At 42.1% G+C, this 26,730-nt stretch overlaps 1 protein-coding gene across 7 annotated transcripts in view; it reads left to right on the top strand.

The window, feature by feature from the left end:
- nrxn2b (neurexin 2b) overlaps nucleotides 1-26,730 on the top strand; it is a 687,884-nt gene that overhangs the window by 631,364 nt on the left and 29,790 nt on the right. For all 7 annotated transcript variants that reach the window (XM_014336560.2, XM_014336561.2, XM_014336563.2 and 4 more), the window contains one exon: nucleotides 12,908-13,079. In XM_014336560.2, the coding sequence (XP_014192046.1) occupies nucleotides 12,908-13,079 (172 nt within the window). The remainder of the gene's footprint in view (nucleotides 1-12,907; nucleotides 13,080-26,730) is intronic.

Here is a 26,730-nt window from a genome sequence, read left to right as displayed (position 1 = left end):
GAAAACACTTTGCTCTTGATTTTGTCCGAAGGTCACAGTCATTCCCTTCAATTTCGGCCAGCTGCCTGCCTCGCTTTTCCTCAACAGATAGGAACACACACACACACACACACACAAAAACCCTCAAAATGAACATTAATAGACGTCTCGCCCATAGCGATCCACAGCTCACACAGTCAAAGTGTGAAAACATCAAAAAGAGAGAGACAAAAAGAAGTAATCTCCCATTTCAGCTTTTTCTCACAGTGTATACTCAGGCATGACAAATTGTATGTGCAAACTGTAGATGAAAGGAGAAAGCAGTGGAGATGTTGTCTCCTCTGCTGTCTCAGTGTCTCAGCTATGTTGTTTCATTCAAACCTCCAGATATTTGCTCAAATATTTTCGCTCCCTGCAGGTTTTTACGTAGTTGCAGTCACAAACATTTTAGTGCTACAATTTCTGAATGTAATGTAGCATACAGTCACATCACTCATCAAATGCATGCATGCTGAGGATGGAGTCTCACCAGGTCCACTGGGTATCTTGTAGTAAACTCGGAGTGGGACCCAATGGAGTCTAAAATTTAATGTAATATGTAATTAATATTCCACCTGGAGCTGATTAGGTGATATGTTGCACTCCTCAAATAGTTTGTTCTTTTTTGTAGAAACCTTTAGGACATGTATTCTTTTCAAACACAACATCCTATATATACGTTTTCCCTGTGTTTGGACCAGAGGTTTTAGGTCTAAACTCAAGAGCAGAAAAATGGAGCCACTGCAAGACTGTCTCTTTAGAACAAGTGAACAAAAAATAATATGACTGGGAAGGTTCTCAGTCATCCAGGTCATGGTTGTCCAGTGAGCTTGGAAAGAAAATGGACTGGACTTCTTGAACACCTTTCATCTCAGAAGCTTCTTCGGTTCTAAGAGCAATTGGTGGAGAGTCCCAGACCCACTATTGATCATCTGCCTAATCACATGAGCCAAGGTGCGAAAACGAGTGTGGGTCACTATCAGCCACGATATCACTATCAGACCTTGTCCCACACTGTCTTGTGACTTTTTACTCTTTTGATCTCATTTTCAGCTCACCCATTTGCATTCTATGAAGGCTTGAAATATGATCCAGGAGCAAGGGTAGCTTCTTAGGTCTCAGCTTACAGCATCTTTATTGTACTTGCAGTGTGTTCACCTAATTATGTCACCAGCTTTGAGATCAGCCACTTTTGCTGTTTGATAATTGATTTACTCACATTGATTTCAGGCAGGTTTTAAAGTGCAAAAGCATTTTCTTGATTTATTTTTGGTCTATAATGTTTAACTTATTTCGAGGTTGACTGCTTGTCAGCATTTAAGGATTTTGAAAATAGTACTTTCATAAATATTTGATGGAATAAGTTTAAGATTTATACATTTTTTTAAATTAACAGCACAATTCTAATCATTATTTCATATCTTTGTACATTTTTGACCTCGTCAGAGCATCAAGTAAGAGAGATAATTAATACAGTCCCACAAAATGTACCCATACAATGTCAGAAAGGATTATTATAGTACAAAGCTACTAAACAAAAGACAGATTATGCATACTATTCAAGGACTCAGCTATCTCATTTCACAGTTTGCTGACTAGGTTTAGGCTCCCAGACAGGAATGAGCTCCAAACCCATTTTATTTGGAGTTGATGCACCTTTCTCTGTCAGACGCAAAGTACTCTCAGCGTCAGTTCTTTCTCTAAGATCATTCATGAGAGCGCATGGATCAATTGGATTCTACCAGACCCACGTTAGTAACTCCAGTCAACTCAGTAATGAGCCTCTGAGGAGTAAAAGAGCTTTTGATGAGGGCAGACAGATTAGAAAATTGAGGGAAAAAAGAAAAAGGAAGGTTAAAAGCTAAAGCGAGAGAAATGATAATTGGCGATACCGTAAGGTGAGGCAACAGTCATTGGTTCTTGTAGAAAGTTATATATAGAAAATAAGGTTTTATTGTTCTAATGGCTGAATTGCCACTATTTCACATCTGTATTGCAAGCTTTGGAGCTGGGATTACAAAGATACAATCAATAGAAATTTTATCATGATTTAATATAGAATTGAATATAGAATTCAGAAACACCTGCTTCTTTAGTTTGTCAAGTTTCTAATATGTTTACAAAGCCAAAAAAAGAAGTCATTTCAGCCATCACTTATTGCTTTGGTTTTTCCCATGAAAGGTGTTCAGTACAATGAGGTTTTGTGGCAGGGATTACTGCCGTATCTTAGAGTTAAATGAACTGATGAAGGACTGTAGGGAGCTGGTGAAAGCAAATTGAATACAAAAAAGAGACAAGAATGGAGCAATCAGTGTGGATAGGAAACTTTATTGGTCTTGAAAGACCCCCGCTTCCTGGTTCCAAATTAAGTCGTCTAAACTGAAACATATCTGTGTCTGGGCCTAGCGGTGCTTGTGGTAACAGTGATGAATCATGGGTGTATGGACATTGATTTCTACTGTCAGAGTAACAGAGATTCTTTTCTGGCTTTGCCTCAGGGGGATCCCCACCACCACATCATCACCCTAGCTTCACTGCTGTCACTCCAAATGCTTCATTCTTTCCTTTTCTCCAGATTCCACTTCCATTTCTTTTCATTGTCTTTTTGTTACAATGATGTTCTTTGTCTTCCTATACCTTCTTCCTCTCTCTGCTTTATCTTCTCCATCCTCCATCCATCTCTGGTTAGTGACTGGAAAAGGCCCTTGACATTGCTGTTTCAGGTGTTCCGGTTTCACTTTGGCGTCTTGATAAATTGAATCTACCTTTACACATCTCTTGGCAGCTAGAGAGACTGAGTGGTAAATGATGACTCTATTTTAGCACTAAGGTGGCATATTACCTCTGCACCGTCTCTTTGATTTATTCATTTTTTATTTGATTAAGTCGTGAAAGACAGAACGGTCACTCGTGATGGATTGTTTAAGACGATCATTTTATTTACATGTGGTGATCGGACCTGCAAAAACCCAAAAAAGGGTAATGCTTTAGTATAACAAAAAGTTCAGATGAGTTTGATGCCCTTAGGCAAGTGTACTCGTGGAGGAGGCGGATCCTGGTGCAGTCTGAAAATTACAAATTGCATCTGACTTGCTGGAGCTGCCGGAATCGATATTTAGATGCCAATTCGATCTAAGCTGAAAGGACTCTGTTATAGTGAGAAACCCAGTTTTGCATTTTTCTTCCTTGAGTGCCTCAGTAGCCTGTTGGACTACGGTTTAGATGTGCTTACTTTAAGCTGCCTCAAAACGTGATGTGGCAACCAGAGGCAGCAGGATTACAAGCAAACAAAACTGCTAGCAATGTGGAGCGGATTGTTTCTGTAATACATTTTTTCATCATTGAGATGAGCTCAGATATATTGTTGACCTGGTTATAAATAAATTAGTGTTACCCAATCAAATACATAGGCTGGTTCTTCTATAGTGGTGCTTGAGCATTCAAAGCACTTTATACAACAGGTGTCCATCCATCCATCTATTCGCTTCCGCTTATCCTTTTCAGGGTCGCGGGGGGTGCTGGAGCCTATCCCAGCTGTCATAGGGCGAGAGGCGGGGTACAACCTGGACAGGTCGCCAGTCAGACAACCATTCGCACTCACATTCACTCGTGCATTCACGCCTATGGGCAATTTGGATTAATCAGTTAACCTATCCGCACAAACCAAGAGCCCTTGGATACACAGGTTTCATTCACACAAAACATTTTCATTGTCTAAGTGCTTTATATCTAACATCAGGGTTCAGTATCTTACCAAATGATGACATGCATATGCAGAACCCAACCACCAACCTTTGATTAGTAGATAAAGTGCTTCTGAGCTACAATCACCCCTGAATCTGTCCCTCACAACAAAACAGAGCCTCCCCTTCTCTGGGGGTCAGTGGTTAAGGTGTTTGTTTTAACTTGTCGCCCACCCTTAACTTTAGAAACACATCTGAAAATGCAATAAAATTTTTAAAAATGTGAAAAGCTGGTTTAAATTTGGTCATGTTCCCCTTTGCAATCACTCTCTCATGCAATTCTGGACAGCTTTGAAATACATGAGTTTTTTCGTCACACATTTCAGATTCCCACCTGCCCCATTCGCCAGATTTGCCTCCCTGTGAGTCCTTCCTCTTCCCCAAAATGAAATTCAGGTTTAAGGGTCATGGTTTGGAAGGTAATTCCAGCCTGAATCACAGAGGCACAGGTGCAAGGGAATGGAATTAAACTCCCACTGAAGTGATCTGAAAATATTGAGAAAACAACCTTGATTCCCAAATTTACACCAGGTCGGCATCGTGGTTTTTATGGGGCAGTACTCAGAAACTCTTGATTACAGATCCTATTTACAGTAATATCAGTAATATGGACTCACCTGATTGACATGGTGGGATTTTTTGGTTTTCAAAAAAATAGATATTAGTAGGAAAAGTAAAAACACAGATGCCAGTTGTAACAGAGCATGGGTACAGTTACTTTTCAGATGCTTTGTATCGTCATTCACATCCCGATCACAAGGATAATGCAAAAAAAGTCCCCATGACAGTGTGCACGTGTATCCATGAGCTCTTGGCAGCTCTGTAAACAAGGCCGCAGTGTGTTGAGGTACCAAGCAATCTCACTCAAGGACATTCCCACGTTTGCATACAAGTGTGTGTGTGGTTTGAGGTTTTTTTTTAAGGCAGGTCAGCTGTCAGACCTAGGGATGGGTATCGTTTAGGTTTTATCCGATACCAGTACCAAACCGGTACTTTTGAAACAGTACCGGTGCTTAAACGGTGCTCGAACCGGTGCTTAAAGACTGGAAAACACAAACTTTGTCCAAAAACCTCTCTTTTTAGCTGTTTTTTTTGTAAAAAGATAACAATGTTAGCCTTTTCTGCAGCTAGAGGGCATATATGGTATCACTCTTAGCTGGAAGCAGTGCTTAAACAATGGAAAAAACTCAAACTTTGTCCAAAAACCTCTCATGTTTAACTGTTTTCCACTTTTTCTTTGGTCATTTTTTTGGCCAAGGTGAAGGGAGTATCTGCCATCAAACAAGAAGACAGCCGCATGTAACTACGATGATGTTTGCTAGTTCACCTTACATGCATTAATGTAATAACGTGGTTAGCCTACTCAACATAAATTACACACAAACAACATTAAGCTACTCACGCAGAGAAGAACGGCTGCTGCTGCATCATCATCCGTCATCATTTCTGCTACACTGGCAGGGCTAGGGGCCAGGACTCTCCTCTTCAGGTTTTTGGGGGATGTTGCTAACACCGGGTCCAATAACAGGCACCACACCCGCAGTAGATGTGCTTCGGTGTGAGGTCTCACAGCAAGCTATCAAATGCGGTGCATTTCTCGGCTTTTAAAAAAACGCTATGCGTCGCCAGGTGTTTCATCAGATTCGAGGAGTTACCTCCTTTGCACAGTATCACCTTAAAGCACTTGTTGCAGGCTGCTGAGTTTGCATCTTTTGCTGTGAAGTGCAGCCAGACTTTTGACCGCTCCGCCTTGGGCATTTTTAATCTGTAGCTCTGTTCTAAAAGAGCGTACGTACCTGGGCCCGCCTACTATCCTTGCAAAGGTAAAATTATTGGCTAGAATCCAAAGTGTATGACATCTCAGGAAAATAAAGCACCGAAATGTGCGCTGCTTTTCGGTCTGGTTACTACCGTTTATGTCAGAACCGGTGCCATAATGACACCGGATACCGGTACCCATCCCTAGTCAGACCTCCAAGTATTATAGTTATTTTTATCGGCAGTTTATCAGCAGCTGAGAGGAAGCGGTTGGATAAACTCATCAGGAAGATCAGCTCTGTTCTGGGATGCACCCTGGACCCAGTACAGGTGGTGGGAGACAGAAGGACTCTGGCCAAAATAACATCTCTGATGGACAGAGTCTCCCACCCCATGCACATAAATGTTGCTGAACTGCAGAGCTGCTGCAGTGACAGACTGCTGCATCCTAGATGCATGAAGGAGCGTTTCCGCAGGTCCTTCCTCCCTGCAGCTGTCAGACTGTACAATCTGAACTGCTCCCAACAAACATAGATGTTTACATCAATGCTGTAACTGCAATAAGTTAGTTAATTAACCAATTCGCGCTACGACCTGGTTTGCCTCTTACCTGTAATTGTTTTTATTTAATTTAATAACTGTACAGTACTCTCTGTTTATAGTAGCCATTGTCCTTAATGTAAATATGTAAGAAAAATTGTGTATGTTTCTGTTCTGTGTCCTGTGTACTGTTTGTTTGTATATTTGTCTTTTTGGCTGCTGTTACAACCAAATTTCCCCTTGTGGGACAATTAAAGGATTATTCTATTCTATTCTATTGTGCTGAAGGATGCCATCCATCAACAGTCTCAGTGGTACGGTACATGAGCAGTCATATCAGTACTTACTATATGCGAGTCAGCGATGGTTTTGCTGACAGTGGCAACAATCAGGGTTATAGTGGACGGTATTTTGGTTGATTTGTGTTTCTCTCCTTCTTAGTATGTTCACTGTTTCTTCCCTCTGTAGTATTTTGGCTCAATGCTGGTATGTGTGTGTGTGTGTGTGTACTTGGGGACAAATAGGCAAGCCCAGTGTGAGTCATGCTCTGACAAGAGATTCAGACACATCAGTGTATACTCTCTCTCTCTCTCTCTCTCTCTCTCTCTCACACACACACACACACACACACACACACATATATGTATATATATACATGCACTCACATCACATCTGTCTAAGTCATTGATTTTTCAATGAGATCTGATTCACTGTTAGAGTGGCCACTCATCATTTGCAGTGCAAATGTGCTCTCATAGCCATGACCACTGCTGGAAATAACTAGGAAAGAAAAGAGATCGAAGAGAATATGAAGTGCCTTTAAGATGAGGTGCTCAAGGTGACTGCAAGAGACCACAGCAAGCACATACAGATGTTAGCTGAGCAGAAACCGAGAGAAGGTGTGGCAACGGACACCATGTCTTCTGTGCAAAAGCGACTGTTTTGCCACAGCCCTCCTCTTTTTCCTAAATAAACCAAATCAAAATGACACATGCAGCTCCGTCTGGAACAGCACTGTGTCATTTGAGGTGACTGATAAGAAGGGAAGACGTGAAATCTGCGCGCTACAGAGCAGTTTACTGATTCAAAATGGCTGCTGGCCCTCAACAATTCCCTCTTTCTGTCGCCGATACTCTGAAGACGTTCAGTGAACGGACAGTGGATGATTTAGCCGGCAAGAAGTCTACATGTTATGCAACCACGTATTTCTCCTTACGTAACGCTGCAGTTTCTAAGTGGAAGCTTAGCCCCACTATACTGTTCTCCTTGTAGCAGATGCCACAGCGGATCTGCACTCGCAGGCATTATGCATACATGTTGACAAGCTGATTAGCCAGGAATTAAACTCATGAGGAAGATGCAGCGATACCAAGTGATGGGGTATCAGCTTGCAGAAGTCTGTGGGATATTTTAGGGAAAAAAATCACCAGTATGAGTCGGTAACTGTAAACAGCATATGGAATTTTACATTAATGCACAGAATCTGCAAATACGTTAAAATGCTTAGCTCAAGCTGTATGAAATATTAGGCTTTCCTACACCGCATGGATGTGTCAAATATTTGTGTACATACATATATAAGAATTGATTGCTTTTTCTGTGGGCGCCCAGTAAAAATCAATTTATCATTCTTTTTTTTGTCCATGCTGCTCTGCTGGCTGATTCATAAGCTAATAAATACTGCAGTTCTGCACACTTTTAGTGGCATGTCAAGTTAGTCTCAAGCAGATACAGCCTATGATAGATCCAAATGAGAGAGAAGCTGATGAATCGTTTGCATTTCCAACAGCCAGAGGAGTATTAATATGAAATCTATCAAACCAGCAAATCCCTGAACTGGTCAGCCGTGTTTCAGAAACAATTTCTCCAGGCAAGTTGATACAGCAAAATGCAAAATACCTTGAGTGATTTAAACAACTGCAACTGTCTCTGCCCTAGTCGTGCTGAATCCACTTTCCAGCAGTTGCGTCTCTGTTGTTTCCTCTTTCTAACTTGCCTGTTTAGCATTTATGTATCAGATCTAAGGGGGAGATTCAGAAAGACTTTGAGGAAATGCAAATACGTCAAGTAGCAGATGTGTGTAAAGATGAAGCTGTAGGGTGTGTTAGAAAGGGAGAAGATTGAGCAGGCGAGGAGGAAATGAAACAACGAACCAAATCCTTCAAAAATGCTTTCTCATTCCCCCTTTGTCTATTTTTCCTTTTCTTAATTGACTACCAGCATGTGAGCAAAAGAAAGAACCAGATTTTGACACCTTCAAAAGGAGCTTTGATCTCAAAGCACCTTGAGGCCCCAGAGGATCATCAAGGTTCCCACTGTCCTTTTATCGCACAGTGTTTCTCTCTGCCCCTTGCTCCTCCTCCTCCTCCTCTCGCTCTTCCTTTTCTGCTTGGCGTGATCAGCGAGAGCTCGCTGAGGCAGCCCGATAACCCTGATACACACATACACGCCGACTGCAGCCTCTGCCTCATTCTCATTCCACTCCCGACAGCAGCGTTTACCTCGACGCGCTCTCGCACGCCGCAAGGTCATGTTGAAATATTTCAGACGGAAATGCACTCCGTACTGCTCTTTCTCTGGCTGCCGTGCAGAATTCCAAAGTCAATTTTCTTTTGTCTTTGAGAACAAGGAAGGAGAGACTCTAATGAGAAGATTACAGAAACTTTCTTTTTTCTCGAGTTTTTTTTTGGTAGCTAAACTCGATTTACTGTGTGGGAAACTGATGAGCAGTTTGTGCAGTGGTAAACAAATCAGATATTTGGCAAGAACAGCAACTTTGTACTTAAAGTAATATAATATTCAAGAGGAAATCTTTGATTTTTCTCTTGTCCCCAGATGAAACCTTTCTCTGTAAAACTCAGAGCCTCAGAACCAAAACCGATTTTGGTTAAAGTTGAAACTTAATTCTGTCTATAGGTATTTCGTCCAACCCCCTCCACTATTGTAGATCTTTGAATATTTAATTGAATCTCAGTAACTCAGATCCTGGCTTCTTCAGGCAGATCAGATGTAATTGAAAATACATCTGATCATAAAGTAGAGCTCCTGCCCCCCAGTCTACCGCGGACCTGCTCCCTTTGCTACCGATTTACCCGTAGAAAGAAAAGTAAGATGAGCTACCCTCTAGATAAAAGTGGAAAACGTAGCATTCTTGCTCCTGACATTAGCTGACAGCTACAGCAGATTAAGGGCTGCTAAGCAGTCATTGAGAAGCTGTGGTGTTTAAAGAGCAGCCAGGGTTTATTGTAAGTTACCTACTAGTCCCTTCATTTCAATGTTGCAGGCTTGACTGCTCCCAGTCATTCAAAGAGTTTTTCTTTTCCTTCTGTTTCCAGAGATATGTTCGCTTAAGGGAAACGGCCATTAAAATGTCATTACTGCTACACTAAAATCATTTTTAAAAAAGCACTGGTTCCCAGCGGCTTCCCACCGTAATGGGCTCGATACATTCCCTCAGCACCGGGAAGAACTCTAATGTTGCGGAACACAAATGCTAATCTCTCTGTAAATATCACTCAAATTCACTCCCTTCTGCTTTTCAGTTGTAATAGCATGGATTCATTCTGCTTCACCCTGGCAAATTGAATTAATTCTCCAAGCAAGGTGTTATGATTATTCTAAGCTTCCTAGTGCGTGGGCTGTAATGGAGATGATCCTGGCATTTCCGCTCGATCCAAAAGCATTTCACTCACCCTCTCCATTTTGTTTTTCCCCGTTGCAATATCTAAAGGGTGTCAGTACTGAAAGCTTTGATTAAATCGTTATTCTTGTGCACCTCATAATTACTCTAAGACTGTATTCATGTTGGTGTCGTCAAATCTGCAGCATAGTGGATTTTGGCGTTCGCAACGATAGCAGGCAGAAAGACTGTGAGGGTCAGTCTATAACATGAAGCCGCTGATTAAGTGGCTGAGAAGCTGGAAGCACTTTGCCATTCGAGACATCCAACGAGCCTCCTTGCAGAATGAGTCCATCTACAGAGTAGTCCATCAATTTCATACAGATCTAGCTTCATTAGGAGCATCTCGTAGGACAGCTGAGCTCTGCTTCCTGTTGTGTTCCACACTGATTCCTTTTGCTTATTCTGGCTGTTCAACTGTGTCTTATGTTCTGCTGATCCCCGCGAAGCATTAATCACAACCAACATGTTGCGCCACCATTTGAGCATGCTCAATTAATACCCTAATCACGGCTGACATCGGTGCATGGCCGTAACGTGGCCTTGGCTAAAAACTATAACAACTTTACACAGCAGCAAAAGAGCAGTTAAGATGCACATAAATGTGGCTGATTATACTGATCATTAACTTACTGTACAACCTTTGCACTTATTTACTCAATTAACTGGCTATTTTGAGATCTGTTAACATTAGGGGTGTCTTATTTTCTTTTTTAAAATACTTAATCAGCCATGAATAATGGAAAACTGCTGCAAGCAAAAGCCACAGGTTCACCCCTGAATATCTTGGCATATGGAAAGTGGCAAAATAAATGCACATACCTAATGAGGTAACGGAATCAATGAAGTTGTAGCTGCAGTGAGGAGATAGCAGTGTGCAAATGTGACCCCACCGGCAAATGAGCTTGACCTGCTGTGACAGTCAGGAAGTGTTGCTGTCTGTAGGTTGGGCAACAGCTACCAGAGCAGGGTCTTACAGCTGGGCAAAAGTGCAACAGAGGTTTTGCAGTCAGACGGACAACTTGTATGCAGTGGTGCTGTCTGATATGTCCTCTGTTTCTCCCTTTCTCTCTCTCACCCTTGTTCTATGGCTCTCTGGCAGACTGTAACTCTGTAAATGACTTTGACCTTTCCTGGGACTGAGGACAGGAACCACAGAGGGAGAGGAGAGAGATGGCGGGAGAAGAGAGTGGAGTAGGCGGCTGACTGTAATAAACTCGAAGCAGTGGGCGGCTGTCAACACTAATAGATGGGAGAGGGGAGGGGGGGTCACCCGGTTGATGAATACTAAAGGTGCCTGAGTCCTCAGCAAGTACTCTGTTCCCTTACCAGGCTTGTATGTGTGGGATCTGACGCTCTGAGTGTCATCAGACTACAGGCAGTCGGGGCTTTTTGTGTTGACTGAAGAAAAATATCTTTTGATTTTTGCCAAAGGACAACAAAGGAACAACAGTATTAGCCTATTAGCATGGATTGTTACACGGCTGGATGACTGCAGTTTAACTGTGCAGGGTAACTGCTGCTTAGTTGACAACTCAATTGCTTCAGTCAGTGTAATTCATTCTCAAACACAAAAGACATGATTTTATTTTTCTCATTATGCATTGCCAGTTGGAATCTAGCTACGCTCCATGGGGTATCTTTGGGTAACATAAGTAACAAAGACAACAGTGTTGTAAATAACAATTATCTTGAACACCAGAAAGAATAGAACGACGGAAAGCACTGGTCAAATTACAACATTAGTTGTTGGTTCATGATGGTGGATAAACAGTTGATACTATTGGGAACACTGATGTTTTTGCAGCGAGCTGAGTAGCTGTTGAGATATTTTTTCCAGGGAATCTATAAATCATCTCTAAAGACAGCTTAAATGGCACAAACCTAAACCTAAGTGACCACTTTAATAGCGTTTTTATAAAAAAGGTAAATAGACCGGTTCTTATAGATCGCTTTTTTCTACCGTATTTTTCGGACTATAAGGCACACCGGATTATAAGGCACATTAAGCGAAACAAAATAAAGTGAAACTTTATTCAACTCTATCACAATAACTCTCAACATCGTTAAGTTTTAACACATAAAATACAGAAAAGTACACTCACTTTTTCAGTTCATTCCTCTTCCACAAGTCCATCAAATTGTGATGTTGGATTATCTCACAGCTGCTTTATTCGTATGTTCAACTGCATGACTGATAGCCTAAAGTTTGAAATCCACTTCGTAAGCATGTCTCTTAACAGGTGCCATTTTGGGGTCCCTGTACACACAGTACGTATTTCTCCGCAAGGCTCCAGACTACGGTAGCCGTAACGCTCCGACAATCCAGCTTTGTAGCTTACCAAAGTCATACTAAAACATTTTGACTGATTTTTGATGGCCGTCTACCACATAAAATTGGTTCGAGGTCAGTAAGCACAACTAGAATTAATACATAAAGCACACCGGATTTTAAGGCACACTGTCAATTTTTGAGAAAATTTAAGGGTTTTAAATGCGCCTTATAATCCAAAAAAATACAGTACTCTACCTGAGTGCTCAAAGCACTTTATAAACTGTGTTTTTTTCAGTCATTTAGATAAAGCACTTCTCTTTGTCTAAGTCAGGGGTGTCCAACTCCAGGCCTCAAGGGCCGGTGTCCTGCAGGTTTTAGATCTCACCCTGGGTCAACACGCCTGAATCAAATGATTAGTTCATTACCAGGCCTCTGGAGGACTTCAAGACATGTTGAGGAGGTCATTTAGCCATTTAAATCACACATCGGGAGCAACTTAGTGTTTAGTATATTGCCCAAGGATGCTTTGGCATAAAGACTGGAACAGGCAGGATTGAACCATCAACCTTATGATTAGGAGATGGCCTGCTCTACTTTCTGAGCCACAGCTACCCTATTTAAAGCTGAATATTTAAAACATTTAGATCCTTTAATCGTGGCTCTCAATTCACCATATCCATGAATACATGAATTGTACCAGATTCTGTTTGAAACCAGATGTTGGGATGGAGCAGTGGACAATGAGGGCTTAATCTTAGAAGAGACCGCGGTCAAGCTTTTCCACTAACCCTAACCCTTCATGTTATATTTTATGGGTATATGTTTGAACTTAACGTATTAGTGCATGCTGGTGCATTTTTGTTGACTGTGTATTGCATCAACCTCTGTTTACAGGAACGGGGAAAGGTCGGCGTGATCTTCAACGTGGGAACAGACGATATAACCATCGAGGAGAGTGCGGTGATGGTGAGCGACGGCAAATACCACGTGGTGCGATTCACACGCAGTGGTGGAAACGCCACGCTACAGGTGGACAACCAGCCCGTCATTGAACGTTTCCCCTCAGGTAGGAACAGTGGGCTTGATCTAGGGACTGAGGGAGGGAGGCAGTATTGGATTAGATCCTTCACAGGTCTGAGTTTTCCGATAAGCTGGGCAACAAAGTGGAGAGAGAAAGAAGGAGCTTTGCAAATGAAATATTCATTATTTTAGCCCCCCCAACCTATGTGCAACTAAAAATGATCTTTTTCTCTCTTAAAGACACACATTCTGTTTTATTTATCACAGCATTCATATTTAGAGGCTGCTTGCATTATTCCTGGTGATTAAGTCCAGTTCTGGTCTAAAAGGCAGGAAGAGCAAAGTAGCCTTCCCGAGGCAAGCCGTCCTCATCTAAGTGCAACCGGCTCTCTGTGGTTAGTCTGCCATTATAGCTCCTGGCACTGTGAAGCCAGCACTGAATGGAGGCCAGCCGAACGTGAGTATGCCAGCCACGTATGGTTGGTGAGCAAGGTTTTTAGGCAGGATAAACAGGGAGGAAACCTCAAGCTGGGAAAGCGTGGAGGTGTTTTTAACTCAAGCCTTCGCTTCGAGATAAACACGGGTGCAACATCGTTTAAACGAGGGCAAACTCCCGATGAGTCACGGCTGGGAGTGTGTTAATTCCCCCACTCTTTGTTTAACCATAATCATAGTATTCTATTTCAGTCTGAAATATGAAGTTATTTTTGGTTATGCTGAAGCTCCCCACGTAATTTCTCTCTCCACTGTGTTTCCCTTTTGTTCATGGTTGTTCAAAGGAAGACATTTTGTGTTCCCACAACGACTACGCAACACCACGCAGGACTGTCTCATGTTACAAACGAATAAGCAGTGTTTTTTATTCCGCACCGATGCTGTCCAATGTGCAAACCTCCACCCGAAGTCGATGCATTCTCGTCCCGTTGTCTAAAAGCACTGTCTATGTATCATCATTGTTTCAAACTGCAGGGAGAGCGCCGCTAATGTGGTCATGATATTTACTCTTGTTGACATATAGAGCAGTGGGACTGTGACATTCTCTGTCACAGCAGTGATCCCATATTTCGAAGCTTTGTTTTGGCATTGAGAGAAGCATATTCTCTCGCTCATCCATCAACACAGCAAGGCCAGACTGAGGGGAATGCATCACAGCCAGAAAAGGAAGTGCCGTGTGACAGTTCACTCTTTTCAGTTGTTATTATGATGGAAATGCAGCCCTTTTCACAACAGCGCACGCTCCAAAAAGGAGCCTTCATCTAACAATAGCGCAAACCGCTCGGAAAATAACAGCTGAGCAGCCTGTTAACATTGGCAAGTGAGTGTCATCATCCGAATCTATGTTTCGTTTCATCAAGAAACATTAATGCACATCCCATATCGTATTCTTTTTATTCCTCTTCCCTTCCGCCCTCCTCGCCGCGGTTGTTGTCCTCATCAAACACTTCTTTCCTTTTCCTGTGCTTATCAACAATTGAAGAGTGTGATTTTGTTTTTGTTTGTTAGTTTATTTGATGAGTTTTGTGCTCGGGCTGGAACTTTTAGGAGGTCACGAAGATGAGTGGGGTCGTGTGGGTGGTAGCAGGGCGGCTAAATGGCTGTAGAATAGGTTTGTTTCATTCATGTGAGCTGATTACACTCTAACTTTTTTTGGGTGCCAGCTCTGATTGCACCCATACCCACTTTGAAGGTTGTGCTCATCATCATATTCCTTGGGGAGTGGGTGGGGCTTGTCTTAGGGACATAGACATGTTACACATTAGGAAAGCAAAACTTAGGATGAGGCTTAGGTGCAGATGGGTGGAGGAGTATGTAGAGAGAGAGAGAGATGGGATTGCAACTTCCTAACTGACACATGAGGTGCATAAAGGGAGAGAGAAAGTGATGTTATATTTTTGTAGAGAAAGAAAAAGGAGGTCCCCTGTTGAAACAAGTTCCCATGACCCAGATTGGAGATTTAGACATCTTCTGATTCTCTAAATAGGACAAAATAGTTTGCGCTCACGGTTTGGGACTGTATTCAAACCTACTTCATTTTCTTGATGCTTACATTATGCAGTGTCATTGGTATGCCGTCCCAGCAGAAAACTTATGTCATCTTATGCTGTCGTTGTAAACCAGATTTCAAGAAAAATAGAACAAGTTGTCATGAAAAATGCCTGCAATGGTGCGTCTGTTGGATGGTACAGGTACCATATTTGTCTGGTCCCTCTAACAAAACAAGGAAGTGCACTTTCCTGTGAAATCCCCTTCCCCAGAGGGACTGTTGTGACCCACATCAAGCAGTCTCCTTGGTATACTTTTGCAGTTCTGAACCGTGTCTGACATTCTGTGCATATTGAGAGTTACATGTGGGATGCCTGGGGTCTCTGGTAAAAGCTCCCAGAGGATGAGGCCACAAGGAAGGTGGAAGTAAAACGGAGAATGTAGAGCCGTCATTCCTCGTGAAAAAGGTGGCAGATTTTCTCTCTGTGTCTTATTCTGACAAAAAACACGTTTGTGTGCACTATAAGTGGCCTCAGCCCAAAATATCTGGAGATTACTGAAGATTTTGCATCGCTTTACTCACAAAGCCTTTATTAAAACCCAGGCTGGCCAGCAGCAAGCTTTTAAACAGAAGGCCATTTCGAGGTGATGATTTGGAGAGACAAGATGTTGACAGCGAATGTGGCCGTCACGGGTCAGGCACATTCAGCGGCTAAGCAACACGTCTCCTGACGTCCCACGAAGTGATGTTAGTAGTCCTCGGGGAGTCTGTGTGTCTGTGGGTGTTGTGGTCCATGTCTGATTCTACGTGTGACAGTGCATGCATCTGTCTGGGTGCATCACATAGTACAGCATGTTTGTGTGTGTCTGTGTGCATGTGCACATCGTATTTGATGGACAGAGAGCAGACAAAAAGTGTCAGAGGAACGCTCGGCCAACTAATCCAGCATGTCAGGTGTCCCCGGTGGCTCCTGCAGCAACAGTTATTAGCCCGCCCCACCTCCCATTTTCCCAAAATGGCATAGTGGCTCAATAAAAACATCCCCGTGTCACACTGAGCACCTCAACCTTGCCTCAGAAAAACAGGCAGATGTTAGCACCGGTGCCATACGGGCTGTAATTGTACCATTTCACACTCTAGTCCCTTTATTTACTGGTCATCTGCTGTGAGAAAGGAAGTGGTCTCATGTGGTTAATTATTTTTTATCTTAAAAGGTTTGTTTGTGATTTTATGGCATTGCCCTTTAGGAATATTCATTTCTGAGTGACCAAAGTATTATTTTCTGGTTTGAGGCAATACAGAAAAATAAAGACTTAAGAATGACTGTTGCTCTGCATCAGTGTTTGTTAGCTTATGTATCATACAGTGTTTTTACAGAGCTTCACTGAACATTAATTAAAGCTAAACTGCAGCTTTTAAAAGAAGAAACACATTGTTTCTCTGGCCAATGCAAAGTTACATTTATATATAGGCTTACATGGTCTGATAATTAGGCATGCAGATGCTAGCAGACTTATAAATTACAGCATGACTAATGAGAAAGAGTCATGTTTGCTCACTTCTTCATAGCTTTTCTTTATTTTTGTACTGGCATGCCATATTCCTCAAGTATATGTAACTTTGTTAAATGCTGAAACTTCCTTGGTCTAGGAACTGAGTAATGTCCATTATGTCCATAGAGCAGAGTTTTCTGAAGTGAATAATGGTGCTTTTATCTTTTTTCTGAGAGAATGAATGACACATATAATGTTTTTCTCTAAAGTTACAGAAAGTTGTCTTACTGAAGTGATCTGAAGGCAATTTATAGTGTATAATGATGGCACAAAATGGTAATTGAAACTTTTTTGTCATTTGCTGTTGTTAGTTTTTATGGCTGCGGTGATTTTATTTCAGAATGAACTTGTTAATTATGCAGTGGGGACAGGACTGCCACACTTTTTACCATTGATTTTCTCTTAAAGCTCGTGTCTCTGGAGTCTTGCACAGTGTATATCATCCATCTATCCATTAATTTTCTCCTGTATATCCAATTCAGGCTTGTAGTTCTGCCTGGAGGTACACCACAAACAGCTCACCAATCCACTGTAGGGCTAGCACAGAGACACAGGCAGCCATTTATAACAACAGCCTATTTAGAATGTCAGGAGAATATGCACTTTTGCTCATTGGTGATTCAGAAGTCTTCAGTTTTTGTGGTAGTTTAATTTTATAGTGAGAGACCAAATATCAACCAAAGCCCTGGAAAAAAACTGACTTGCCTTGTCGATATATTTAGGATCATTGTCATGCTGGAAGACCCATCCACGACCCATCTCTCATCTTCTCATCCAAGATTTTATGCAATATTGGCCCTTTGACCCCTCAAACACAAGTAGGTCCCAGACAGGCCGCCAATCCACTGTTGGGCTAGCACAGAGAGATAGACAGTCATTCATAACTATGGCCTGTTTGACTGTGGGGATGGTGTTCTTTGGGTAGATCAGGTTAATGCCAACTAGCTTTATTTTGGCTTCATTTGACCACAACACTTCATCCCAAGCCTTCTCTGAATTATTTAGATGTTCTCTAGCAAACTTGAGATGGGGATGTATGTGTACCTTCCTAAGCAGGAGGACCTTGCAGGCAGTGCAACGTTTCAGTGCATTGTCGTGTAGTGTGGTACAAGCGGTCTTCTTGGTGACTGTGGTCCCAACTGCCTTCAGATCTTTTGTAATGCAATATTTATTTGCTTTTAGAACAAAGGGAATCTGTCTTATACAGCACACCACAAACATACAATATATTGGCTTTCCCGAGAACATTCTCCCCCTCTCCACCCCCATCCTCGCTACCAACACACATCACATTTGCAGCATAACCATGACATTCCAATGACACAACAGGTTAACATAATGAACAAGGAGAACGGTACAATAGATCAGTGATTTAAAACAAAAAGAGAATAACATGCATTAACTCCCTATTGCACATTTCTGAGCAACCTTTTGGTCTCTCTAATTCCCTTCAGCCAGTTTTGGACTGTTGAGGGGTTTGCATGGTTGACCCTAGCTGAGGATAGTTCTAAGTACAAGATATCTAAGAAGGCATGTAACCAGTGTTTCACCGAGAGATCGTGTGGTGGTAGCCACCTCTGAACCACTAGTTTTTTGGCTAGTTATGCCTGCCAGCCACAATTTGCATGCTTTCATTGTCATTGGAAGCCTAGAGTCATCAAGCAGAAGATGTAGCAGTGGGTCAACAGGAAGACTGATATTTGTCAGTGATGTCAATAACTTTATTACCTTGCCCCAGAAGAAGAACACATCAGGACAGTCATGCATTAAGAGAATGCATTAAACCTTAATGCATTCTCTTTGGGATAGTAGCAGTCGAGCAGAATGTGCAGTAAGAATTAGAGGTTATTTTCATCTGGAATCTCTTCTGACCTTCAGATCTTTAACAAACTCCTTCCATGTAGTTTTGGGCTGATTCAACACTTTTTTCATGATCATCCTCAATTCATGAGGCAAGATCTTGCAAATGGAGGGTGATAATGATCATTTTAGATTTCATCTATTTTCAAATAATTGGTAATAATTGGAAATAATTGGAATTGGAAGAAAATCCCATGAGCTCCTTACTGATGGTCTTTTAACCTTGTGCAAGTCTACAGTTATGTCCCTAGCATCTTTTGAGCGCTCTTTTGGTCTTGCCCGTGGCAGCCTGATGGTGGAGAGGTTGGAATGGAAGAAACTCATTTTGTGAACAGGTGTGCTTTATACACAGGAGTAAGATCAGGAGTATCTGTAATGGATTGATTGATTCTCCTGGGTTGTAGAGGATCAAGTGCTTATTTCTTTCAATGAAATTCAAATCATTTTTATATAAGTTTTTATATATCATTTACTTCTGGTTGATAGTCTCCAGTAAAATGAAACTCTCACTAGAGAGTCTTCATTTCTTTGTAATTGAGCAAAATCACAAGTTCAGCAGGAGATTAAATATTTTCTTTGCTTCACTGGAGTAAGGAGGATGTACTGGTCCTCCTGCCTTACACTCTTCTCTGCTGAGCCTTCTCTTGTCGCACACCAGCTCACATTCCTTGTCACATTTGATTTCCACACTGTAAATGGTGTTCACAATATTATCCCCACGTAAGACCTCACCCAGCTTCCTCTGTCTTGCAAATGATGAGTTCTCATTTGCAGAAAGGCAGGCATAAGGAACCTGGTTATGGGCGCAGCTCTAGAAACACAGAACAGGACTACAGGCAGCAGGGACAGTCCAACATTTTGAATGCATCATGGGTGTATATCATTTTCATCAAAAAGCAGATTTAATTCTAAATTGTAGTTTAGATTTTAAAATCCTGCTCATAGATCAAATTCCACAAATGTCTTTTTTTTTTTACTCTTTTCTTGAGTTATTCTCTTCCTGTTCTTTACTTTCTTGCCAATCAAGCTGCTGAAACACCCCCAAGGAGAGGTCAGATTTAGTGAGTGGAGGCCGCTATAGCAGTAATCCCTCTCTTACAAGGAGCCAGTTGCCCTTTCAACCACTGAAACAAATTTTCCATCTTAGCTGTTTCTAAGCTGTGAAGGGAGACGTGTTGTTGTTTATATAGAGATATAGTATAGTTTTTGTAGTAAATTGTAATACGTGAATCTGTGTGATTTGTGTCATACTACTCCATCACATTAACTCTTTCTGTGAATCTAGGTGTCTGTCTGCCCAGTGACAGCTGGGCTGAGCCCCATTGGATTAGATAGACAGAGGAAAATGGATGGATGAATGGATGGTGGCTATAGTCACAGGACACAGTGAGTTGTGACATTACAGTAAGAATTCAGCTTCAGGAAGAATCCATTCATTTTATGTGAGTTTATACCACACTTGGCATTTGGGATTCACTAAGGTGTCCCCTGAGCTTTGAATAATCATTCTGAATTTTACAACCACAGTTATATCAACACCATCACAGCATATTGGCTGCGATTACCATATTTTGCTGCCTCATAACTGTGTCATTATGACCAATGAGAGCTCACAGTGTGCAATCCTACTGTTTCCTAGTCATTGAGAGCTGTATTTACAAGCAGCAGATTTACTATGGAGCTGTCACTTCGCTTTAGTTTCTGACTGCAGTTGAGCAGAACTGGAAAGAAGAAGTGGCGGTTAGGGGATGGCAATGGATGCATGGATGGAGGGTCTGACGGCAGGGGGGGTAGAAAAGAGGAAGTGCGGCAAAGTGTAGCAAAGGGGATGCATTGCTGAAAATGTCTAATGGAGAAGAAGGAAGAGAGAGGAAGAAAGAGAAGGAGTGGTTTGGTGGGGGGAGGCGAAATCCAGTATGCATGCTGGAAGCAAGCTGCTGTTGGTGCTGAGATGGATAAGGCTTCTTACTGATGGATAAAGAATGTTACTGACTAATAAGAGCTTCACAAATTGGATTGCAACACAGCGGGCAAGATTAAGATAAGATAAACTTAATTTGTCCCAGATTTGGGAAATTCTTTACATATAGCCTGTCCAATGTGATAGAGCATAAACACACCATTCACGTGCAATGTAGAGTCGTGCATGAACTTAGAATAAGTTTGTAAAACATAAATTACTTGCTGCTCCAGATAATGTTGACTTTGAGGAGTCCAGCCCAGGTCTTAATACAGATCATAAGACAAGGGCAGAAAAGAAAAGAGGAAAGATAAAGTACAAAGACAGGGCTGTTGTTATTGCCTGTTTTCACTCTGTAAGGCACTTAGAGGATCTGTGCAGCGTGAAGGCTGGCATTTATAGTCGGGGGGGGGGGGAGTAAAGAGGAAAGACATGGATTCACAGAAGAAGAGAGACTCTTTGTACCAGCAAGGTCAGCTTCAGCTCTTCCGACTGAGTTGTTAAGATGTTCTTACTACTCAGATAAATGGTCTGAGTAAAGGGGTCAACAAAGCTCTTGGCTATGCTCTCTCCTTCCTACTTCCCCTTTTTATCTTTACCTTCATGTTGCCACGGTGCGTCGGTAACCATCTTTGTCTCTGCTACCTCTGCAGTCAGGGAGACAAAAAGAAACAACTTGAAGAAAAATTGTCAATGTGAGGAGGGGGGGACTGTGGCAGCCCAGAAAATCTGCTTCCCTTTTCCCTTTAGCAAAAGCTATATGAGAGCACTCTAAAAATAGGGGTGAGCAACTTGATTAGGAAAGAAGGGTGCACTTTATACAGAGTGAGACAAATGGCTGTAGGCATAGAGACTTCAGTTGAACATGGACTAGATTTTACTTCAGCAGCTTTGGCCTCTAAACAAACAGTACTGAAGTAGACCTGCATCGCTTTAATGTTCCTCCAAGCACTAGATGACAGATGACGGTGTGGAGTGAACCACATGGTGGGATTGGCAGTAAACCATTTCAACTGTCATATGGTATGGCACCAGCAGCTTTATATACTGGAAACTAGGCTCATTCATTCATTTTCCATAACGTTAATAATTCAGTTCCATTTATACAGTGCTGAATCACAATAACGGTCACCTCAAGGTAGTTTATATTGTAAGGTAATACAATATAAACTACCTTGAGAAAAAGGTAGAAAATCAGTCAGTCGACCCCCAAAAAGACACACTGTAGAAGAGAGACAGGAATGAATAATAACTAATGATTAAATGCAGAGGGGTGTATAAACACACAAAGAATGCAAAACCTATGGCATTTGCAGCGTAACTAAAGGAAGATCCAGGGTCACCTCATCCAGCCCTAATTAGTCTGCACTGTTGTAACAGCCCCTGCATGACATTAAGGTATAAATGTAACTTATTCAGCATTAACGCCAACACAGTACGGAGCTCCTGGAATTGAGCACAAAATGTTTCCATTTTCTCAAAATTCTTAAAATATGCTTTTCTCACAGAAACTCTATAAACTAGTCCTTGGTTAGGACTAGTTTATAGAGTTGCGCCACAGAAGCTCTGTGTTTCTGTAATCTGCAGTCGCTAACACAAATTTCTGTTGTTCATTCGTGTTTTTTATGTTATTACTATAAGCAGGTGGAGTTTTTAAGTTCACTTTACCCTGAAAACAGCTCTTTATGATAATAATTTTTAAAAAAGTATTCTTAAAGCTTTACTGGGATTCGATGCGTGACAAACATTTGTCATATTTTGGGCTCTTACATTATTACATTCAAGGTACAGGTACAGCAGAAAAGCCAGTAATAGTTAATTGAAGTCAGCCAGCTTAGTCACTTGTCTCTAATGATAGTTCCCTCCCTCATTCTGCTGGTTCTTATTGGGCCTCTGGTGCTCTGTGACTTCTTGTGATTGGATCTTGCACCGTTGGAAGGTATTTCCAATTATTGGCCTGTGGCTATGTGATGATGGAGAGAGCGAGAACACTAAAACAGTCAAGGAATAATGATGAGTAGAGAAGGGAAAGAGGAGAGACGCAGCTAAGTAGTGCAGATCAGGAGAGGGAAAAGATTGCTTTGGGTAATTAGAGAAGTGACAACTTTGATTTCCACACGAGTTGGGGTTGGGAAGGTGGGGGGAGGGGGGCTTTCTTTGGCTCACTTTGGCAGCCACCCTCGCACAAATCCACCGTGGCCGAGATGAAAGGTGGTGAGGATCCTGTCGAAGCAAGACGAAAGAGGGGAAGAAATGAAAACGAGCTGCTGCATTGATAACTGCTGCAAAGATGAAAGACAGATGAGCTAGCTGTTAAAACAGCGAGCTGTCTGTTTGAGATGCACGCAGACGTGAATGGTGGCTGATGTATTTACATTGAACAAAAGAGCATGGTGGGTAGGTAAATCGCTTTCTTTTCCCTCGCGTTTCACATGAAGAGACAAAACTCGTCTGCAGTCTCTGGTTTAAAAAAAAAGATGGAGGAGAAAAAAACAGATCCAAAACTGCCATCTTATCATCTCAATTTTGTCAATTTTTGACTCTTTAACATCATCTCCCAGAAAAATAGACTGAAATTTGACTCTGCACTGGCATCACTTGCCATCTTTCCCAAACACCTGTTGGAATTGCTATAAAATCACAATTTGATCACATTTGTTAATAAAAGAACCGAACAAAAGAAAAAAAAAACAGGAGCAAGCATTTAAGAACAACACAAGAGATGCATCTAGTAGCACGAGGTTACAGTACATAAGGCTGTGGTTTCTTATGCCAATCTGCTCTCGAAAACACCCAGTGGATAAGAGAGCAATCCATCTAAAGTTACCAAATGAAAAGCAGAATGAGGCGAGTTTGATGGAGAGAGGTTTCTGTGAGAGGAGGAAGAGCGGGATGGCTGCTGGCCAATCGTCTCCAATGTAATCTCCATTCTTATGGATGGATTTCCAATGTGGGTGTCCTGTACAAGGGCATCTGGCTGCCTGCAGAGCTACATGATATGCAGTTGGCTCCTTGGAGAGTTGCTACAAACACAATCGCATGTAATCACACAGACATGGACGTTTGTACTGATACGCAAAGACACAGTGTGTGATTCATATGCTGGATTATCAAAACATCCAAATCTCCGACACTCTCAGACACACTCTGCACTCCTGGCATGCTGCGCAGGTCCCCTGCCTCCCCTACCTTGCTTTGTGTCTCCCCAGGGTGCCAGTTAATCAGCGTGCCCTTGCCTTGCCCCTAGCAACACAGCTGTGATACCTACCCAAAACCAGTCTGATCATAGCTTTTAATCCCGCCAATGCTCCAGGTGGCTGAGGACAGACACGTGTCTGTCCTCAGCAGCGGTGTTTCAGGGAGGACGGTATGAGACTTGAGACTCGGGTGACACCTTCAGCTCAGCTCTGCAGACATACAAACATAAGCGTTGTGGTCCAGCCGCTAATGTTGACATGCACAGTCTGCTAGGCTGTGCCGCTCACCCTGGGATGTGATTGCACCCATGATTGCATAAAGCGCAGAGCTGTGTCTGCTAAACATTATTATTTAACATAGAAGTCAACAATAACAAATCCATTCATAGAGCCTCACTTCTGGTCCTAGTATGAACAAAGATCATGATGCATCATGAAAGTCTTTGAGTGCATCAAAGACTTTCATGATGCATCAGGGCTAATATATTGTTAAACTGTATTCCTTGCATAAGTGTGTGGACCCTTTAAGGGAATATTTCCTTATATCTGATGCACTGCTTTCCATTGGTGAACATTGGCTATAAAAGGAAAAAAATACATCCCTCAAAGTAATAGAACCACTGATTGGTTTACTAGTTTATCACTCTCTCCCTCTCTTGTATATCAGATTTTACTTGAGCACCAGGTACGAGAGCATTGTTCCTCCATCTTTCATATCAAGCGAAGAGAACAGTCCTGGGAATGGAGTGAGCGCGATAATAGTGGAGAAGGAGAGGAGAAGGGCCCAGCTGTTTAATTTATCCCCCCCTCCCCATTCTTATGCAGAGCAGGCTTCAGCTGGTAGGAGAGAGGAGCGAGAAGGGAGAAGCGTCACTGTTTCACACAGAATGACTTATTTCTCTAAGGATCCGAATACAAACAGATGCAAACACACAAGCAGGACACAGAGGAATTTGGGTTTTAGAAATTGCAGTGTAGAGGACATTAAAAAACCTGTCCAACAGGACGTTGTGCCACTTTTTCCCTTGCCACTGCACATATGTTTTGCTAAAATTAAATTTATAGTCAAATTTTCTTTGTTGTGGTTTCCATCAGATCCTGTTTTCTTCCTCTTGTCCCTCTTTTTTTGTTTTTGTTTCAAGTAGTTAGGTAAGAAGCCTCCTTGTTGATTTCTCTGCTGTCTTTGGTTGTTGATGAGGATGTTGTCACTCACTGCTGATCACCAGGGAAGGAATACACACATTTACATACAGTACACACTCTACACTCTGAGCATTTATTACTTTGCCTGCCACACACTTAGACTGTGTGGAAGTGCCTGTGTACTACATCTAATATCCTAGTAATAAACTTGCTGCGTCGTGGGGAGATGAAGAATACAGAGGTAAAATTGAGTGAAGGTAAATAAAACAAAACAAAGGCAGGGGGATTAACGGGGCAAGTGAGAGATATGTGAGGAAAGGGGAGAAGTAACGGTGAGTTTGGATGGACAAGAAAAGACAGCAGTGCATAGCGAATAGAAGGAGAAAAATAGTAGCTGAGGAAGAATTTATAAAGAACGAGGGAAACGGGAGATGAAAAGAAGGGATATACGTGCAAGGGAAGAATAGGGCATGGAAGTTATTAGCAAACAAAGACATCAAAATTAGTTTTGGCAAGGGGAGGTGAGAAAAAGGACAGCGCCAAGTGTGGCTGAAGGATTGTTTGAGAATAAGGGAAGGACAAGCAGAGAAGAAGAGCAGTTAGATGGAAAGGAGCAAGCACGAGGAAATGGATAAGTGAGACAAAGGAAAGGGATTAGAGAAAGAATGATGGAAACAAGAAAGGAAAGGAACATTTTCATGGAGAGGACACAGAGGATGAGGAGGATGAACCCATTTTTGAAGAAGCCTGCCACTAGAGGGAGAAGTACCGGTGGATGATCATTATCCACAAATTATTTGGCTGGTAAAAGGGATCTTGTATTGGATTGTGTTGCTGGAAGTGGCTGATTCAGAAGTGAAAGTTAGAGGAGGGAGGAGATTTAGTCAGGGTTTGTGGATGAGATGGCAGATGTGGCAGTAGGAGGAGAACACGCATGCACACAATTGATTCATCTCACTAAGGACTTCTGCCTCCCACAATTTTGCTTTCGCTCTGTTATTATTTTGATTTTGCCGTTTTTCTGCAACCCCCACCGTCACCACCACACCCCTCTCATTTGTCCCATCTTCCCCTCGTCCCTGTCTGCTGCCAGCGGCATCTGTCTCTCCTTCTCTAATTCGGTGATTGCAACAGAGTGGCCGTGTCATTTCTAAAACCAGGGTTGTATGTGCACTCTAACTGCCGTACTGGTTTTCCAGAAGTCAGAGCTGTGCCTGGATAATCTTAAGTGCAATGTGAACACATGCGTGTAATTGCTGCATGAGCGTTTCCTTTCAATTTAGACTAATTTCAGTTTCAGAAAGAAAACACAGATGGTCCAAATGTTAACCTGCTTAAAAAGATCAGGTTCATGACTTGAGGGTCTCAAGTCACTAAAAAGATCAAAATTCCAGACAAAATTCCTATTTTCGTCATCAGTGTGCCAGCTATCACTTATCCCAGGCTTCTTCCTTCTCCGTGCATTTTCTCTGTTCAGATTTCATTATCTTTCGGCCCTCTGCCCCACACAAAAACAACTGTTTCCCTTCATATACAGTATGCACACGTGGAAACGCATCTCCTCTTGCTTATGTGAGCCATTTCTACAGAGGCAGGTGTGGGTAGAGAGACCCCTGGGGAGTAGATGTAGGTACTGCAGAACTGAGAGGTGGTCTATTTTAGATCACTGCGGCACCACAGAGGGTGGTGCTAAGGGGGGAGTTGGGGCAAAATCAGTGTATACTTGTGAGGATGCAGGATGTAGCACTCTAAGCTTAGAGTGTTTACCGTTTAGACACTGTTCCCAAACCTTCCCTGAATCCCTGACTCATCTCTCTGCAGATAATTCCATCAGCATCTCCTGTCAGTATCCTGCTATGAACTCCAATTCAATCTATGTCCACTCTTTTTTCCCCCTCAGACTGTAGCAAGTAAAGCATTTTGGACACATTCCTACATGTCATATATTTTATATGTTGGTGTATATACTACATAAAAAAAAAAATAAAAAAATAAATATA

Source organism: Haplochromis burtoni, unplaced genomic scaffold (assembly GCF_018398535.1).
Source record: "Haplochromis burtoni strain Fernald_Lab_line unplaced genomic scaffold, NCSU_Asbu1 Contig_143, whole genome shotgun sequence".
Lineage (NCBI taxonomy): Eukaryota > Metazoa > Chordata > Actinopteri > Cichliformes > Cichlidae > Haplochromis > Haplochromis burtoni.
This window is presented reverse-complemented; position numbering and strand designations above follow the sequence as displayed.